The following is a 12,110-nucleotide window of genomic DNA, read 5'->3' as shown; positions in this document are numbered from 1 at the left end:
TGCTAAACGTCTTTTTCCGGCTTGTCAAAGCTAAATAGTTCCCTGTTGTATTTAGGCCCAAAAATTAAACACTACATTTAAAAATAAGTTCAGTAACTACAACCTTTGTCCTTTAAAACACTATGCAAATATGTTGCAACCAATGTGTAGATAGTTAGATCGATAGAAATATGAAAACCATACCTATCATGTTTACACATGTTGCTACCTACAAGTCTTCACCTGGAACAAAGTGCCCGTCATGCCTCCTTGAATCGAAAGCTGTTTACATGATGATTCCCCACTGTGAACTTGTATCATATAACTTGGGCCATTGGAAATAATGTGTTTTCGCGTGCATTGGTGCCATTGTTGCATTGATTTTCAAAAACCCGCAGTAATCATTTCAAAGACAAAATGAACTTTTGAGTCCTTTTCACGTGAACATGTTTTTAAGATAAAAATGCCATTTCTGCCATTTTTAATTTGTTTGATTATAGGATCACGCAGAAGAAATTAATTCAGTTATCGGTGCCCTTAATCCAGCACTAAACAACAAATCTGGTGCATAGTTATTGCGCTATTGTCAGAATAATTAAACTACATACATTGTCACATTTTTAACCCGGTGCCCACAAAGCAGATTTATGTGAATTGACGTGTTTAAGGTCTAATGAAGGTTCTTAATAATGTTGCTGTTGTGTTTATTTTTGACATCTTATCACACACCTTTCTCCAGGAGTTATGAAAAATGAAATGTTTTTAATCACATCACTCCAGTTGAGCCAAAATAATCATCACGGTTTCCAACTGTGGGCCAGTGTTAAGTGTTAACTGTCTAAATGTTAGCTTAGTGTACTGGGTCTGATTGTTTAGTGGGCTTCTGAACGGAGTAGACTCCCTCCAGCTGGTTACAAACTCCCCTAAGTGGTTTGTTTTGTAACAGAAAGTTGAAAGAGTAGTTTGGCTTTCATCTGACCCTGTGAAGCACTGAATCGTCTTCCATGCAGTCTGTCAGCTCTGCAAACACATTCTGACCCATAAATCTTAAAAAATAACATCAGCTGAGGTTCAACTTTTATGGTGAAATCTCTCTCTCGGGTTGTTTCTGTTGGTCGGCTCAAGGTGCCGCGGTAAATTTTCCTGTGTCCTTGCTACCACTACAAACATTTGCATCCTTTTTTAGTTTCATTATCTTAGTGAAGAGTGAACTGGAAACTGAAATTGCTTTTCAAATTGTTTCAGCTTGCATTGACTGACCTAATTAGTTCAGTGATTACTTTCACTGGGAAGAGATCCCTGCCTAAATGATGTGACTAATTTATTGAATATTTCAAACCCATGTCTGCAATTACTGTAATTTACATATATAATGTGTCTGCTTGATTACCTAATTATGTTTGTATTCCTTCATGATGTCATTGACAGGTGTCTTTTAGAGTGAAGTAAAATAAGAAAAGATCCAAGCAGATGTCCCTGTTCATTTAGCTCGTACCGATGTTGCAGTGGCTCTACCTGTATTAGAGAGCTGTCGAGCTCCTGTGGCTCGCAACGACTTTACATCTACCCCTGACAAATATATTCACTGTCATCCACTGACTTGTCAGAATCTGACAGAAATGGATTTTCTTTGCAGTTTGTTCCCCGTGGCTCAAATGGAAAAAAAGAAAAAAAAAAAAAGGGGGAAAAAAAGAAAAAGGAGTCTTTCTTCTATTTTAGTTATTTGGTCACAACAATTTTGGACTGTTGTTGAGGTAGAACCTGGAACTAAGAGCCCTAAAAAAGGCTCATGGAAGTTGTTTAGGTTTTCAGCTGATTTGTTTTTCTTCAGTTTTAAATTAGTTTTTCATCAGTTTATGTCATCCCGATTCAAATGTCATATTTTCAACTTAAATGACCTGAAATTACTCATAAGCAACAAGCCTTGTAGAGAATTACAAAACTGTCTTTACTCTTTGTGAAATACACCCAACATCCAGCTAGCTCAGCTTAGCATAAGTCCAAAAAGTCCCTCAGCTTTAATGCTTATACTTCCTAGTTGAAATAGCGCTGCCATGAGCAGAGGCAGACGTCAAAATTGCCCCTCCTGTAATGTCCTACTGGGCTGGATACCACTGCTTACAAAAGAACCAAAATGGCGACCGCTTTCGCACTTGTTCTTTGCTCTTAACGTTCTACAACGCGACACTCAAACTGCACATACACAGCAGTTTGGTTTTGGGTAAGACACTGAGTAAAGATGGTTTCTTAATAAGTTGTGGTCTTCCCAGACAATCGTTACCTCCTTAACATCATGTCGCATGTCACATAGCATGTATTATGTGGGTCTGGTCGGCTGTATGAAAGTTCAGTGCCTCCTGAAAAACTTTGAAGGGTCTAAATACTACTTTGTTTGTATACTCTCTTTTTTCACTATATTCTCATAAAGGTAGTGTCCCTGCCACCTGAATCCACACAATTTTATTTACATTGCAGATTTTGTACAGATTATACAAACATGCTTTGGAGGTGCTACTGTCTGGATGCTGTCACTTGAGTGCAGAGCAAGGCTTGTTTTCAACTTTCTACTCTTTATGCTAAGCTTTGCTAAATGGCTGCAGACAGAGAGCGTGTTTTAAAATGTGCTACTCAAAAACACTAACTACTCAGCAAAATGGCTAAAAGAACACACACGCCTGGACTACTTGAGGTGTGCAGGTGCTTTGTAGCAGATTGAAGATCATTTGAGATTTTCAATAAATTAGGCGTAAATCTGAAGTATGTCTTTGTGTGTGTGTGTGTGTGTGTGTGTGTGTGTGTCTCATCATCTTTGTTAGAGAAAGCGATGAAAACAGACTTAAAGGCTGCGATAGCCACCAGCATCCGCAAGAACACACAGCAATGAGCTCGTTGATTTCCTCGGATGTCAAAACCCGGAGGAGAAATCAATATGGCGACTGAAGCCTTATTTACACACCCCACCTAGACTGTGGCTCATTGTAAGATGTCAACAAGCTATTAATGTTTTAGGAGAAGATTGCTTTTTGCAGATAAGGAGGGAATTAAACGATGGGGTGTTCTATTTTTACCCATAAGCACACGGGTGAGTAAAGCCACATTTTAGTGAGACAGATGTTTTTGTCTTTGTATTTTCTATTTTTTTTTTTTTTTTTTTTTCCAGATTTAACTGACACGGCCTCTGTAGCCTGGATGTAATCAGATAGACATTAGCCTTTCTTAATCTCAATCCAGAAAGCATGCAATCCTCAACATGCTCCACAACTGTGAGGTGGTGTGTGCAGACACACACAAGCACAGAATTGGAATTTCTGGCCTGACTTTGTGTCACACGCCAACAAATCAATCGCCGATATGGTAATAAAGTGTAATAAAGAAAAGAAAACGACACATCTCTGCATTCCACTGCCCTTAATAAAGATTCTGCATAACAAAACTCTCCTGAAGGCAGCCGACGCTTCTATGGCTATGTGAAGCTTGAATGAAAGGCCCCAAGTCTGCCCATATGCTGTAGTCAGTTAAGGATTCCCTGTCAGGCTCAATCAAAGTTTGAATGTGGAGCGGAATAAATTTTCACCATCACCAACAGTCCCTTGCTACCCCTCAGTGAACCGTTTGTTGAGAGACACATAAAAGGTTTGCTCGCTGGACATGTTTTTGCCCTCAGGGGTACACAAACTCAATAGCTAGCGAGCTAGCTAGCCGTCTCTCCTTGAGTGCACCTGTGCTTTCCTAGTGGCAGACACTGAAAATTGAGGTCATGATCCTCGTGAGTGTGTGAGTCAAGATGCCTCTGTGTTGAAATATCTCTCTTTATTCTCCGTTTCAGGGTACATCTCCTTGAAAAATCTATTCAGCTTGTTTCTGCATATAGAGCTTCTCCTGTATCACTGTCGAGAATTTGCAGCCTGCTCTGAACAATTTCATAGAAAACGTAATTATGGCGATACTGTGACAATTAGAGTACCATATGCTTAATGATTTATTAATGATTAATAAAGTCAGCAAAACTGGTCATTTCCTGTTTTGGCACCATAAAGTCAGAGGTAACTAAGTGCATTTCCTCAAATATTGCACTTAATATAATATTGTGGTTGTACTGTGTTGGAGTGCTATTTATATTCAATTAAAATAACTGTGAAGCTATAGTTATAAAACACTTTTGCAGATTAAAGTTCTTAATGCAAAACAAACTGATGTATTACTAGGGTTTAACCACCCGTCGGTACATAAATTGGCAAATTTTACAAACTGTGCTGTTTTTGTGCTACACCAACTTGCTAGGTAACACGAGCCCCTGTTTTTTTTTATTCATAACTGTAATTTTTCTTCGCCTTAATGTTTAACTTTCAGTGCCTGTTGAAGAAAGACTTCTTGTTTCTGTCATTGATTTCTTAGAGGAGTTGTTGTACTTTACTACTTAGAGAATTTAAATTGGTAGTTTTACTTGCAGTTGTGTATATATATATATTTTTTAGAACTCTTTCCTACTCTGCATGTAAGATATTTTATTTTGAAATAACTGCAAAAATATGATTGATTGCTATTAAAATAAGTAGATGGCGGCATAAATAGGTCGGAGGTTTTGCTTTCCAAAGCCTGGACCACTCCGTGTAAGGTTTGGTATCCAACAGGTGGAGTGCAACAGAAAAAAAAAAAAAAAAACTGCTGTGACCAACCAATTTATCAAAACAAAGCCACATGAAATATTTCACTTTTCTCTGCCTCTGGCATTCTTGTCATAGAGGGATGTCTGTTGATGACTGCCCAGGCTGGTAAACATTCATTTGTGACATGATCTAACTCCATATCTTGTCCTCTTCCTGTCTCACACTGCATTATGAGCAAGGATAGATTACAAGACAATGGGCCCCTGGGCAAAGACTTGTAGGAGTTAAGCGCCCGGACTGTCATCATTTTAATTTTTAAAAATAATTTTCATTTATTTTGTCTCTTCGCAGTCATTTTGTGTCTTTTTGTCTTCAGTTTGTGATCGTCTTTCTGCAAACTTTTTGTAGTTCCCCACAGCCAGTTTGCAATGTCTGTAGTCGTGTTACATCTTTTTAAAGTTGGATTGTATCTCTCTGTGGTCATTTACATCCTTTTGTCTCTGTAGTCAGTTGATGACTTTCCAACCGGAAATATTTCAAACTGAGGCTCTCGCCCAGGGTATCAGAGGAGCCCTTGGGTCCATGCCCAGTAGACCCTGTCACAATTCTTCGCATCCTAATGAAAAGTGCCTTCATGCGTACACAATATAGCTTGCAAATATGGCTGCCACAGCATAGTACAGCGCAGTATATCATGTCTGTTGAGACTGTGTTTTTTAAGCGTGCCAATGTTTCCACAACTGGTTGCGAGCAGGTGAGAGACAGCTGAGGCCAGCAGGACGACGGCAAGAACAGCTGATCCCTGCAGAACCAGCTTGGAGCTGACCCAGATGAGGACGCTCCACTGTAATCGGGGTCCCTGAGGTAATCTAGGCAGGACATTATCTGCTTCGCTGCTTCTCTGCAGCATCTGGAGGCCTCCGCCACCTGCTCTTGAAGGCCTCACGCCGCTCCTCTGCCTTTTTTCATTCCACAGCAAGTTTGTTTGTTTACTTTCCGCTCCTGGTCGGCACAAACATCACACAGCCGCACAAATGTGAACCTGCATCTCGTCTATAACGCCACTGTGTTCTGACAGTCTAAGACACCCATGCACTAATTGTTATGAGTAGCAAACAAAGTTGATCTCCCCTGAATGTTTTGCATGCATGCTGTTCCTCCATCCTCTGGCCTAAACTGCCAGTAGCACTTGCTTTTGCATCCTAATGTTAAATTAATTAAGTGTGCCTTATAGGTTGCCTTTGGCAACAAAGACTGTTTTTAAGTGTCTCTTGTTCCAAGTACAGAAAAGAACCAGAATATTAAAGACTCCAAATTGACCCATAAGACCTGCACTATCTTATTTTTTTGATTCTTTCTTTTACTAAGTGTGTTTGTAATGCTGCATTTAGTAATATTGATATATAATGCATTAATATTTGTTATTTTTAATTAAGTTTGTTACTTTTATTTTAGCACATTTTAATGTGTTTTGCTTTTTTATGTTATACTGAGGTAAAGACAATATTTTACACCCTGATGAGGGTGAATAAATTTATGTTCCTTCAACGAGGCTTTTATTCCAGTTTCTACTTGTCTGCTCATTGCTGAATGGCTGGTATGAATGGATAGGGATGACAAAAAAACACATCCGATGGTACCAGGTATCAGACAGCAATGGTTATGTTTCCTTAATTATTAACAGGATTAAAACAAAATGCAATGAGAAGTGTTGCATTTTGTGCAAAGCAGTGCACAATTTGTAAAAGCAAAAGCCCGATTAGCCTCTGTGTCGTTCCCCTGTTGTGTGAGCTTGTGTATGTATTAGATTAATGATGTTTTATCGAGGAATATTGTTTCATTGTGTCTAAATTTCAGAAACAATACGTGTCGTCTTTCATGCAGTCATCTCTCTGTCTGAGAGTTAAACTATAATTAGATACAAAAATGTATTAATGCACCAAAAAAGTAAGTGTGATGAAACTAATTTGTGCATCCACAATGAGAATCATTCTCTCTTTTTTCTGCAATTCCTTAGCAGATGTTGCTGCAGAAAAGCTGAAAATGTGAATTTAGATGTTTTTGTTTTTTTTTCTGTCCACAAAAAGAAGGCATACGTGTATGAGGAGCAGGGTACTGAGTCCACAGTATGTGTAATCTGAAAACCCATTTTGAATGTTTTGACCCCATGTGTTGCTCCTGATGCTGCTGATGAACAGCGCGATTATAAAATTGCAGTGAATATTTTAACTAGATCTGACACAGATGTGCCCCGACAGGTAGGTAGGATGAGTCACAAAGTGTTAAATAGTATAAACTTGAATTTCTTCTATTATTAAACACATGCAAAAGGCCAGAACACATGCATGAAGGTATATGTAAGGTCTGGAGCATCTAGGATAAATTATTTCTTGGTGAGTCTGGGTTACCCTTATCAGACAGCACTAACCTCCTTCTAAAATTAGGAAAAGTAATTCCCTTGTGAATTTGTTTGCTCTGGATAAGGAAAACTTGAAGTAATTGCTGCTTAATTGGCCATTTGAAACGGCACTGACACTGCTGGGAACTCGCACACACACCAGCTCTCACACTTCCTCGTGTGCCTGTATTTTAATCAAAGGTCTGTTACAGGAACGTTCATTCACTGAGTCAGAGAGAAATTGGTGCTTTCCAACTGTGGTCACTGTCTCCATCGGGATCTTCTCAAGTTACAAAAGACTGATACACTCGAGACTAAAGGTACACAAAATGAAAGTGAACGCTAAAAGGCTCATCTATGTGACGCATCATAACCATGTGAGTGGTGGTGGTTTCCATTACACACACTGAGAAGTCATTTCGTCTGACCCTGTTCTTCAGATGTGGGTTTAATTGCCCAGAATGCCAAGCTTGGGATCCCCTCACTTATCAAATTAACAGCTCAGAAACGGACAGTAAAGTAATTAACACTTGTTTCAGCAGAATGAGTCGCACCAAACGTGAGCTGTTTGTCTGTTAAAGAGGGGGGAGGCGGGAAGAGAACACCTCGTTTAGCGAGTGAAACACGGGGTACGTGTCAGTGTCCCGTGCAGGTTATATAGATGTGGACGACAGAGTAAAATCTAGATGTTAGAAGCTCTGAGTCAATAACAATGTTATGCTCATTTGAGTCGCACTTGTTTCTGTGTGCTCACGGAAACGAAGCTCGAGGAGAAGCTGCAAATGATTCGACAGAAGTTTGCCAACCTGGATTTTGCATCTGAAGCAACACAAAGGCTGCACTTTCTAGTCGAGGTGGCTGGAGGCAAAGAAATAGTCTTTTCTCCTCTACTGATTGATTTTGAATCTTTCAGAGGATTTTTTTTAAAATATATGGTTAATAGTCTTTCTAAAAATAAAAAGTTAATACAGTCAAAGACAATCTTTGTAGTAAAGATGCACAGCAGCATTATTTATCAGTAGACCAGTCAATTACAGTAAGTTCATCTTTAGTCAATAACTGATATATATTTTATGTTTTCAGTGAAACCTAAACTTTCTGCATGGATATTTATAAATCGTGTCATACAGTATTCCTTCTTTTCTTATCTGGTAAATACAGTAAATGCAGAAAATAGCATTTGCTTTGTTTCCCTGCTTTCAGAATCTCTTCTCATCTTCTTCTGAAACCAAAACTGCGTCCTTGGATTTGAGTTATATGTAAACAAAACCGTTATCTGTGCACAATTGGAGACGTGCTAGAGTAAAGATAAGAGCTTGACAGTTGGGTCTGAACTTTGCAGCTATCATACATCCAGCTGATGTTGGCTTGTTTCAGGATTCCCCTCTAATGTCTTGCTTTGTCTTTCTTATCTATAAAAACGTTCACCCCACACTGCAGTTGGGTTCTTGTCTACGATATTTTCAGCTTTAACAGTTCACATTTGTTTTTTCATCAAACGCTCTTATACCGAGACTTAACATGCTGGATTGAAGTCAAGCCTGATAAAGATAGAAAAGAAGATCCATCTGTGCATCTTGCGTATGTCTCTTTAGGTTATTGTGTTTATAAGCATGTGCTTCTAAATCCAACATCCCGTCATAATTACACAACGAGCGCGTGTGTTTCCACTCACACCTGAGCTGCTATCTCAGTGGGACAAACTATCAAATCCCGTCAAAGCCCCGACATGTAAACATTCCCATACAAAGAAACACGTGGGCATGAAGGTGCACACAACTCATAGCTAAGCACATGCTTAGTGTGTACACCTTGCTCTTGTGGGATGTTTCATTGGTGGTAGGAGAGGCATAGCTGTGCATGAGCTATCATGTTTCTCCTGTGCAGGTCTGGCTTGGCCCAGATAACAGGAAGCCTGCCTGGAGGGGAGACACAACACTGCAGGATGTAATAGAAGCTATCATAATGCTTAGCAAGAGATGTGTCCAGGAGCTCATGCTGTGGTAGAGACGCCTTTCAACAAGAGATGCTTCAGTGTTTCCCGATGTGACGATTCCAGGTTCGAAAGGCAGAATTTGGAACCTTGGAATCGATGAGAATCTATTTGAACTGAGGTGAACTTAGATTATGTGCATCACTACCAGCAGACAACTGTTTACACAGCTAAACAATAGCGTAACAGCCTGGGCTTGGTTGATTTTTGCAAATCAACGCTTGCTGCCTTGAAAAAGTTGTAGAAATCCTCATAATGAGACAACAGTATGAGATGCTTTGTTTTTTGGCTACTTATAAAAGCCTTGGTTTTCAAATAGCTTAAACATACTGACATAGTCCAACTCTTAAAACTGTTTGATTGTTGATGAATGGAGTCATTTTAGCAACTTTCTGATCTGCAGAGTTCTTTTTAAATTCTAGGCTAAACGTGAGAATTGACAGTGCAGACGATGTCAGCATGAGAATAAGATCAAATATAAATCTACAGCAGCACTCTATTTGGAACAGCTCTGCCTCTAATGTACCTGAGATACAACAATCAGTGTTAAGACTTAAAAAAATATGTCTCTGTCTCACAACGTAAATGATGATTAAGATGTTTTATCATAATCACTCCAAACGATTTACTATATTAATATACATTCAGTGACAATCAATGTTTAGTGTAACCACGTTACATTATACTGATTCTGATCTCCCAGGGGCTTCTGGTTTAATGACACTGTGACTTAACAGTCTATACTATAACTAACCTATGTTCTGAATACATACGGGTCCAAATGATGCAAAAAAAAAAAAAAAAGCACGAGCTTTATTCTTACTCTGGAAAACCAACACTAAAGCCAGCACTAAGAGCAATAATTCAGATTAGAATAAGTGAAATGAGGATTACGGACTTGGGTCTTTTAGTTTTCGACTCATCTTCCCAAAGTGAGGCAAAGTTCATTGTCAGGCAGCATTTTGCAGGAACTCAAAACTCCCCAGTGTTTCCTGAGACTGTGTGATATCTACAGTGTTTACACCTTTGAATGTCCCGGAGTTAAACCGTTACTTCCCTCTCCTTGAGTCCATCGTTTAGTCTTGTCAATAGCTCGATTCATTTCCTGCAACATCGGCGTTGACAAACCCGACACTGATTCTGAACCTGGGCCTACAAACGCCTCTTTGACTTCGTGCATCGATAACGAGGCTAATTGGGTGCAGCGAGACACTTTGCTCATAACTTCGAGTCCTGTAGTGCAAAGTGTGGTGATGCTGTTCCTACTGTATGTCTCCAACTCGGTAGTGCTGCAGTTCAAAGCATCGCATGCTGCAGCAGAGGGGGTTGTTACGTCTAGCCCTGGCTGCAAGTCGGTCTGTGGACGGACTTTGGATACTTTATCTGCGGGGAGATCGTGCATCCTTCCGAGGGAGCTGACTGTAGCTACTTACATTTTTATTCCTCGGCTGCGACGGCTTGGAGATTGTTGAGCTCAAAACAAAGGAAACATTGTGATCAAACGAGCTGCGTGTGATTTCCAATCCTTGTTCTTGCATTGCTGAACACGTCACTTGGGCTTTTTTTTTTTTTTTAAATGAAGCTTTACGGACATATCGATCACATCAGGTAACCTTCAGATAACATTGGTAAAGATTGCCGTCTCTATTGAGCAATTTGGCCAGCCTTACAAAATAACACGTCAGCCACAGGTGCATATTTCTGTCACCTTATTCTTTATTGTAAATACAGAAACGTGTCACTTATCCACTCTTATTATATACCTGCAGAAGGGAAAACGTCTGTTCATCCTCGTTGATACAGAAAACAAAAAACGCATTGAACTCCCCCAAGAATCAAAACTCCCCTCGTCCACCCAGCATCATCTAGTCAAAAAGATATAACATCCAAAAATACTTGACACAGCCACCAGCAAAAGTATAACGAAATGGAGAAAAAGAGAGAAACACAAAAACAACAAACCTGTGAGCTTAGCTGCAAGAAAAGTATCAGGTTAAAATGTCACCGGGTTTTAAAAAGGACTCCATTTTTCACAAAGAAAAGAGGAACAAAGTAAAAGCAAAGGGTTTGATCGGTGGGATGCACCGAGACATCAAAATCACAAAACTCGAAGGCAACAAACAACACTGCAAAATGCAAACCAAAGCATAGCAACAGCAAAAGTCGACAGAAACAAAAAAATAAAAATGTTTCAAAACCACCAATAAATGTTTGAAAAATCTCAATACTGACAAAACCTGCTTGGTTTCGACCCTCGAAACAAAACTGCAAGCAAGTAAAAGCTTTCTCAAGACCGATAACGCACCCCGTTTACCCTCTTGGCACTCTCCATCAGAACAACTGCATGCTAAAAACTTGAAGCCTGGATGTGGAAAAACGCTCAAAACAACCATGTCAATGCTCAATTCAAACACCAGCAAAAGGAGGAAAAAAAAAAAAAGGGGGGAGCAATTAAAAAGACAAAAAATGGTTACAAAAAAAAAGCCATTGGAAATGTACTCACCGAGCGGGAGTAAAATGTTGCAATAAAAATGTGATATGGCTCAAAATACAGTATGGCGGTGCAAGCCGGAATGCTGTGCCTTTTCTCTAGATCTCTGCCTCCAGTTCTGTCATGTGACCGATTCAGCCCCGACTTCCAGCAATGAGAGACCAGTGTTGAACAGCTGATGCTGAATGCTCTCTTAACGGCTTGGCTCTCTCCAAAAGTAAAAAAGAGGTAGTCCTTATCATCCCACAGTTATGACCGAGCAGGCTGTGTGTTTTATACATATGTATATAAATATATATATATATATATATATATATGTACATATGCATGTATGTGTGTATGTGTGTGTGTGTGTGTTTGTTTGCTTGTTTGTTTTTTCCTTTTCTGTTTAAAGATGCACAGCCCAATGGGCATCAGCGTCACAGCGGGGTCCGAACGTGCTTTCATTTCAGTCGGCAAAAACATGGGATTTAATACACCGCATGTTTCTGTTCTTAAGACAAATCAAGGGACGGGAGGGCGGGGTATCACAGGAGGGGTGGGGGGTTGGTCAGCGGACGCATGCACGGCACATTTGAGTGAAGCATAACTGCATCACACGCGTAATAACGCGCGGCTCTGTCCACGGTGCTGAAATTACGG

At 39.8% G+C, this 12,110-nt stretch overlaps 1 protein-coding gene across 3 annotated transcripts in view; it reads right to left on the bottom strand.

Annotated features, from left to right (window-relative positions):
* Positions 1 to 11,677, bottom strand: part of LOC137104739 (RNA-binding Raly-like protein) — an 89,001-nt gene extending 77,324 nt beyond the window's left edge. The window contains exon 1 of one of the 3 annotated variants that reach the window (XM_067486373.1): positions 11,481 to 11,677. Coding sequence is in view for 1 of the 3 variants with exons in the window: in XM_067486374.1 (XP_067342475.1) it covers positions 11,283 to 11,309 (27 nt within the window). In the remaining 2 variants the exon portion in view is untranslated. Of the gene's footprint in view, positions 1 to 10,740; positions 11,459 to 11,480 lie in introns of those variants that run through there. The other 2 variants (XM_067486374.1, XM_067486372.1) reach the window with 2 other exon arrangements.
* Positions 11,678 to 12,110: the final 433 nt, after the last annotated feature.

This window comes from Channa argus, chromosome 19 (assembly GCF_033026475.1).
Source record: "Channa argus isolate prfri chromosome 19, Channa argus male v1.0, whole genome shotgun sequence".
Classification (NCBI taxonomy): Eukaryota; Metazoa; Chordata; class Actinopteri; order Anabantiformes; family Channidae; genus Channa; species Channa argus.
The sequence above is the reverse complement of the archived record's forward strand: the minus strand, read 5'-3'. Positions and strand labels throughout refer to the sequence as shown.